This window comes from Alligator sinensis, unplaced genomic scaffold (genome assembly GCF_000455745.1).
Source record: "Alligator sinensis unplaced genomic scaffold, ASM45574v1 scaffold564_1, whole genome shotgun sequence".
NCBI classification, from domain to species: Eukaryota; Metazoa; Chordata; order Crocodylia; family Alligatoridae; genus Alligator; species Alligator sinensis.
The window spans coordinates 1,568,720-1,576,856 of NW_005842328.1; the positions used below are offsets into that span (position 1 = coordinate 1,568,720).

The 8,137-nt window shown below is 43.7% G+C and overlaps 1 protein-coding gene across 1 annotated transcript in view; it reads left to right on the forward strand.

The window, feature by feature from the left end:
- Positions 1-7,200, forward strand: part of KLHDC1 (kelch domain containing 1) — an 84,194-nt gene extending 76,994 nt beyond the window's left edge. Inside the window, exons 12-13 of the mRNA XM_025210023.1 lie at positions 4,403-4,455; positions 4,779-7,200. Of these exons, the coding sequence (XP_025065808.1) occupies positions 4,403-4,455; positions 4,779-4,953 (228 nt within the window). The 3' untranslated portion in view covers positions 4,954-7,200. The remainder of the gene's footprint in view (positions 1-4,402; positions 4,456-4,778) is intronic.
- The last annotated feature ends 937 nt before the right edge of the window (positions 7,201-8,137 follow it).

Here is an 8,137-nt window from a genome sequence, read left to right on the forward strand (position 1 = left end):
CTGAACCCAGCATGTAAGGAGTTCTGCTGAAATCATTTTGGATACATCCATAGTTTCATAGTTGGTAGGGCTGGAGGGACTTGAGCAGATCATCAAGTCGGACCCCCTGCCATGGGCAGGAAAGAATGCTGGGGTCAAACGACTCCGGCAAGGTGTCTGTCTGGCCTCTTTCTGAAGACCCCCCAGGGTAGGAGCAAGCACCACTTCCCTTGGAAGTTGGTTGCATATCCTAGCTGCCCTGACTGTGAAGTAGTGCCTCGTGATATCTAGTCTGAATCTACTCTCTGTCAACTTATGGCCATTATTCCTTGTTACTCCCAGTAGTGCTCGGGTGAAGAGGGACTCTCCCATTGCCTACTGGTTTCCCTTGGCCAGTTTATAGGTGGCCACCAGGTCCCCTCTCAGCCTTCTCTTGTGGAGGCTGAATGGGTTCAGGTCCTGTAGCCTCTCCTCGTAGGGCCTGCCCTGCTGACTCCTGACCATCCGAGTGGCGCTCCTCTGGACCCTCTCGATGTTGTCCACATCCCTTCTGAAGTGCAGTGCCAAGAACTGGATGCAGTACTCCAACTGCAGCCTGACCAGTGTCACATAGACAGGGAGGATCACCTCCTTGGACCTGCTCGTGATGCATCTGTGGATGCACGACAAAGTGCGGTTGGCCTTCCTGACTACGTCCCCACATTGGCGGCCCATGTTCATCTTGGAGTCTATAATGACTCCAAGATCCTGTTCTGCCTCTGTGCTGACGAGAGGGGAGTTCCCCAGCCTGTAGGTGTGCTGCTTGTTCTTTCTCCCTAAGTGCAGCACCTTGCACTTGTCAGTATTGAATCCCATCCTGTTCTCATCTGCCCACCCCTGTAACCTGTCCAAATCCAGTTGCAGCCTGTCCCTCCCGTCTAGCGTGCCCACTTCTCCCCACATCTTAGTGTCATCTGTGAATTTGAACAAGGTGCTTTTCACCCCCTCGTCCAAGTCGCTGATGAAGATGTTGAACAGTGCAGGCCCGAGGACCGAGCCCTGGGGGACCCCACTGCCCACAGCCCTCCAGGTCAAAAACGACCCGTCCACCACCACTCTCTGGGTGCGGCCCTCCAGCCAATTGACAACCCATCTGACTGTGTAAGTGTCAACACCACAATCTCCTAATTTTTTAATGAGAATGGGGAGAGACAGTGTCGAAGGCCTTCCTAAAGTCCAGAAAGACTACGTCCACTGTGACACCTGCATCCAAGGATTTTGTGCCCTTGCTATAGAAGGCCACCAGGTTGGTCTGACAGGACCTGCCTCTAATGAGCCCATGTCGGTTGCCCCTAAGCATACACTCCCCTGCTGGCCCCTCGCAGATGTGCACCTGGATAATTTTCTCAAAGAGCTTCCCCAAGACCGAGGTAAAACTAACATGCCTATAATTTCCTGGGCCCTTCCTCCTCCCTTTTTTGAAAATGGGGACCACATTGGCCCTTTTCCAGTCCTCTGGCACCACACCAGAGCACCATGAGTGCTCGTAAAGCTGTGCCAGGGGTCCCGCAATGACGTCTGCCAATTCCCTCAGCACTCGGGGGTGTAGATTGTCAGGACCTGCTGATTTGAACACGTCCGGCCCCTCCAGAAGTTCCCTGACTAGGTCCTCACTCACCCTGGGCCTGGCTGTGCCTCTCCTGGGTCTGTCCAGGATCCCGGTGGGGGGGAAGTTCTGGTCCCCGCTCAGAAAAATGGAGGTAAAGGAATTGTTAAATTGGTTAGCTTTGTCATCTGGTGAAACCACCAGATTTCCAATCGTGTCCTGCAGAGGCCCCATGTTACCCGGAACCTTCTTTTTACCCTCTGTGTATTTAAAAAAGAATTTCTTGTTATCCTTGATCTGGGTCGCTAGTCCCAGTTCCATCTCCGCCTTGGCCTTCCTAACAGCCCCCCTACAGGCCTCCCTGGTGATGGCCCCTTCCTTCCATTGGGTGTATGCCTCCTTAACTTTGAGATGTTCCTGGATGCTTTTGGTAAGCCATGGGGGCTTTTGAGCACTCTTGCCCCCTTCGATCCGTGTTGGGATTGCCACCCTTTGGGCTTGGAGGATCGTCTCCTTCAGGAACGACCACTCTTCTTGGACTCCCAACTCCCCGCCCCTCTGGGACCTCAGTGCCTCCCTGACTAGTCTCCTTGGCTCAATGAAATCCGCCCTCCTGAAGTCTAGGGCTGCTGTCTGGCTGCAGGCCTTTGATACCCTGTGCTGGATGGTGAATTCCAATAGGCGATGACGCTGTCACCCAGGTGGTCGAGCACCCACAGTCTCTTACCAGGTTGTCACTCGTAGCCAGGACCAAGTCTAACAGGGCATTTTCCCTGGTGGGACTGTGCACCTCCTGGGTTAGATGGAGGTTCTGTAACACGGCTAGAAACCTACGTGAGTGGTCAGACCTGGATGACTACTCTTCCCAGCCGATGTCCGGATAGTTTAGGTCACCCATGATGATCACATCCTTTGACTTAACTGCCTCTGCGAGCTGACCTGAGAATTCCCAGTCCAGCTCTTCTCCCTGGTTGGGTGATCTATAGTAGACCGCCACCATTAACTCCCTTTCCCCCCCCGACCCCCTTGTATTCTGACCCAGAGCACGTCAATCTGCCCCTCCTCTGATCCAGTGCTGCTCGTTGAGGATGTGAATTGTTCCTTGACATAGAGCGCCACACCCCTGCCTTTCCTCCCTGTCCAGTCCCTCCTGTACAGCCTATAGCCCTTGATGTTCACTGCCCAGTCGTACGTTGGATCCTACCACATTTCGGTGAGCCCCACTATGTCTGGGTTTGTGTTAGCTAGCAGGAGGGCAAATTCCTCCTGCTTGTTCCAGAAAATACAAGCATTAGTGTATAGGCATTTAAGGCCTCCTGAAGCTATATGCATTGCCCCCCTAATCCCAGGACTATCCGGGTCTTTTATCTGGGTATTTCTTGTGCTCGTTGTCAGTTTTGGCTGGGCTGTTCTTGTGGGCGACACTTGGGTTGGTGGTCCGAGGCTCCCTCCGACTTCATCCTCCCCTTCCCCCAATGAGCCTAGTTGATGTGGTGCGCCGTGAAGAGATGCGCTGAGCCAGCTCATTATGCGCTAGCTTGGAAACCAAACCAGCATAGCTGTGTAAGTGGAGTACTGTGGGCTAATTAGCTGCATAGAGATGGAGGACTTCTTATTCCCAGAGCAGCACCATGCTAATGCAGCTGTACTGCATCCAGTTCTGGAGCTGGCACGTGTAGAGCTAGCTCAGTTATTCCTGGACTGTGTTGTCTTCTGCCATATAATCATACTCATGAATGCTACGCATGTGTATAAGTGTTTGCTGTGGTTGACTTAAATGTAGACATGACAAGTAAGTGTAACAATAAGAGGTAAAGTAGAAAGAGAGCTAGGGTAGTAATAATAGTATTATTGGTTATGTAAGTTAATGTTTCCATTCTGATGGTTCTGAATTGTTTAAACTCTTTCTAATTTGATTCTTTACCATTTTAAAGATTTCTGATCAAACAAAACACTCATTATTTTTATGTCATGTAATGCAATTGCTTGGCTTTCCCTTTTTATATTGACTTCTCCCAAGCATCTCTCTATCTACCATTACTACTTTCTTTAAAAATACCTTTTAATATGTACTCTATCCTCACAACTCCTTAGCTTTTTTAGCTTAGTGTCATAAGTGACTAGCTATTGGGGCTTTACTGCCATCCAGGTACCGGTCGTGTGTCCCTAAAGGTCCAAGACTGCATACTCCAGTGCTTGGTGAAAGACGCATTCTGACATCAGTCGGTACAGGACTGAAGATGCACTGGAAGACACAATACTGTAGAAAATGTGGCCATACATATCTCATTGGGTTATGTGTCCCCAAAGTCCTTCCTCTAGGGAGATGGTTAGCATTTTTGTAAACTAAGTGTTAATCTAAATATTAGATTTTGGTTAGGTGTTAATCTAAAAACAGACTTCAGTCATGCTTATAAGTCTACATTTTTCATAGATTCATTCATAGATTTATAGATGCTAGGGTCAGAAGGGACCTCAACAGATCATCGAGTCCGACCCCCTGCCTGGGCAGTAAAGAGCGCTGGGGTCAGATGAGCCCAGCCAGATGCCTACCTAGCCTTCTCTAAAGACCCCCAATGTAGGGGAGAGCACCACCTCCCTTGGAAGCCCATTCCAGATTTTGGCCACCCTTACCGTGAAGAAATTTTTCCTGATATCTAGCCTAAATCTGCTCTCTGTTTGTGATTTTATATTTATCCATCAAAGCAAATAATGGTGGTTCTATTTAGGGTTGTGGCACATAGGCTGTCTTGGCAAGGAAAGGGGAATGATAGATTTAAATCTATTTTGGTCATTTCCTAATTGTTTTTCTTTTTTTGTTGGTATTTTTTTCATTAGGGACACTGCAGTGACTTACTGATCTTTCAGACAGAACCATACTCGCTTCTTAGGTAAGTTGAGATTATACAGAGGTACAGTGAATCTAGGGCCAGCAGCTGTTGTACTGTTTTTAATATCTGAAGAGGGTTTGATTTTATTTATTTTTTTAACATAAAGCACTTAGAACCATTTATTCATGGAGAGGCTGGTAAACTATAAAACCATTGTTTAGCTAATATTGTAAATGTACTATGTATAATATTGCAAAACAGTATGAAAGGTTTAATTGTTTTGCAGAATGGTGATTTCATTTATATATGAGTTGATTTTAAAGATGTTTCATTGTTATATCCTTAGTTTATAAGACTTTTGTAAATCCTGACTTCTTTTGTAGGTTGTGCCTTGACTGCATTGGTAAAAATGCCACTTTTTTAAAGACTCAAATATCCTGGTTACCACCCAGACTTTTACAGCAAGTATTGAAAAAGATAACCTTTTGGGCTGCAGTTAAATATCGTCAGGAGAAAAGAGCTGAAACTGAAAGACAAGATCAAATAAGTGTCACCTGAGCAACAGTAATAAAATTATTGAACACTACATGTAATTACAGTGTACAGCAAAGTTTGTTAGTTGCTACTGTATTTACTAATGCTACAAATAAACTGTTTGTTTAGCTGAGCTTTGAACAAGTTTGAACAAGTAAATCCTTTTTGTTTCCTGAAGTGTAAGAAAGAGGTATATATTGTATATATGATAATAATTCCACCCCCTTCAGATTTTTTAGGTTAATTTTTGCTGTTGTGGTCTTAATGAGCCAGTTCTTAATACTTATTCCTTCTGAATGAAAGTCACATAGCATATAGAACCTTTTCAGAGGGATAAAATGTCTTAGATTTAAAATCTTATTTTCAAATTTGGCACATCAGCACCTGCTGAAATTAGTTTGGCACAATATTTTGATAAGCTGTACTTTTGCAATTATTAAAAAACAATTTATATTATTATGGTTATAATTCCAAATGCTATTATTTGATGTGACAGCACACGTGCAAGCCTAATTATTGATACTTGGAGCTAACAATCCTACTCAAAAGCAGAGAAATCAACAAGTTGTATAACTGTGGACATTAAATGAGCTCCGTTATTTGTATATGGAAATACAAATACAGTTCATCTGTGTTTCACTAATTCTGTAATCAGTGAAACTTTTTCAAAATAGATTATATATATATTGTATTTTGGATATGTAAATTTTATATTTTAGGTTTGAAATATTTTATGTTTATTTATTGTTAAAAGTATATATATTATTTACTATTTTCCCATCTGTTTCAAGCATTCAATTAATAGAGATGCTGTCATTAATGTTTTATGTATGCAACATATTTGAATGTAGACCAGTTTTGATTAGTTTTTACCATTTTTACAGTTTGACTATAAAACCTATGTAGGAAAGGAAGTTTTATACTGAATATATATCTTAAGGGAAATACTTGGTGACCGAATATCACAGTTAAGCCATACTTTCATACTTCCTTCAACTAAGAAGCCATTTGATTTTTTTTTTCTTAAAAAAAATCTGCTAATGGGAATTAAAATTGTGGTCTTTATGTTAAAAAGAATTCCCCCACGCATGTAAACCATTCAGATTACTGAAGTGGTCCCAGGGGGTTTAGGATTTTCTCAGGTGATGACCACAGTATCAACACTCTGCACTTGTTAATGTGTTATTGCATATGCAGCATTTACCCCACATAGCAAGGAAATATTTCAGATAAACCCTGTTGCAATGCTTATATTAATTACTAATAATTGCTCTGACCCAGATCCTGCAGGAACTCTCATATATTTAACTTAATCCAGTAGAACAAAATAGGTTTTAAATGGGATGATTTAAATGCTGAAACATACATCTGATTCTTTGAAGAATCAAAGCTTATGAGAGCGCTTCAGACCCTCCTTTGAACTGCTCTGATCAAATCTGAAAACCTTCCTCTACTTCCATCCTCAGTTTTTATGATTGGAAATCAAAAAAATTGAAAATGCTTTTGGATGTATTTCTTTCATGTGTATACATATAGGTTTGCCAGATAAAGGGGGCAAGGATAGTTATTTGGAATTAATAGAAATTTGTAGGAGGCAGCTTTTGGATTGAGTATCTCCATCAGTGCCACTGAGGACAATTTCCCCTCAGATGTAGGTAGTAATACTCAGCTGTGGTGTTCTGCTTCACTGCATATGCAAAACTCCCAGGGATATCAGCAAAAAGATTTGCATGCTTAGAAGATCCTACTTTTCTGTTATACAGATGTGAGAAGAGACTTTCGCCTACAGTCGAGGAGACGAATCAGAATATCCTGGGGGCATCTTCAGTTCGTAATCCTTTTGCTTTATTTCTTCTGTTGCACCTGTGCCACTGTCAACATTTACAATTGAGGGAGTGTGAAGACAAAACTAGGGACATGCAACAGCACATCCAGTGCACTAGTAGGACAGTTGCTGGTGGACATTTATCACAGTCAGAAGTAAGGGAGGTGTAATGTCGTATTTCAGGTTGCAGTGGAAATACTGGATCAATTAATACAAAGAATGTTGTTGTTGGTGCACTTGGGAAAGGCTCTTGGAGAAAGAAGCATTAGCTTAAGCAGGAGTGAAAACACAGGGAACTTTCTTCAGTAGAGACTGAGTTCAGATTTTGTTCCAGACGTTATAAAAAGTGCCTTTAGCACCATGTTTTTTTAAATCCGTGTTTCATAGGATTTGCAGTAGTTCCTTGTTTACTGTTAAAGATAAAATACAATAAAATACAGGTTTTTCACAGACTCTTTGTAAGTCAATGATGATCACACACTTGACATTTTCCATTCCAACACAGAAAGCGTTTCTTTTAGGAGTACTTATTCTTCTTTACATGTTGCCTAAGCTGGAGCACATGTACCCTCAGCACTTCTCTCCTGGGGCAGCAACATCCATGCCCTCTTCTTCCTCCTGCTCTTCAGCGAGAGCTGAAGGCAGCAAGGTGTGCCTCCCACTCCTTGCTTCCTCTCACTTGCCTTTGACTCCAGACAGAGTGCTTTTGCCAGCAGCTCGGCTTCACACCACTGGTTCTCACCTCTCCGTACCTTTTCCCTTAACTTCTGTCACTTTTACCTTTTTCAAAGCTCGTTTTTACACATTAGCAATGAATTGGGAAAGATAAAGAGCTAGAATTTCATGAGGAAGAAGTATATTTAATAATCAAAATGTAAAATAATATCATGGATTGAGTATACAGCCCTGAATAAAGAGCTGAGGTCAGGCTGGGATTTGGGTCTCCCACAAGGCCTCAACAATTCCTTCCAAATCAGCTCCTGTCCTCCTAAGGATTCTCTGCCCACAAAGAATCAATTTCCTCTGGGCATAGATCTACAGCCCAATCCCACCCAACGGTTCAACAGTAAATAATTAATAGTCATTGGGCTCAACAATGAGAAAGGGTGAACAACAGCAACTATTGTACAAAAACCAAGGAACCAGAAGCAATCACAAACAAAGCCCAATGGAAACAATCAAGAGCCAACAACTGAGAGGAACACACGCACACTGTGATCCCTCCTCGGGTCGGCGTCCCCCAGACAGCCACGCCAACACACTCTCTCACGGTCAATCGCAACAAGGTATCGACCGCCCCGGTCCTCACTCACGCTCAATCACAAACCGATCGCTTGTCCTGCTGCGGGGACACAGCCAAGGACAAGGGCCTTCACAGTCCTG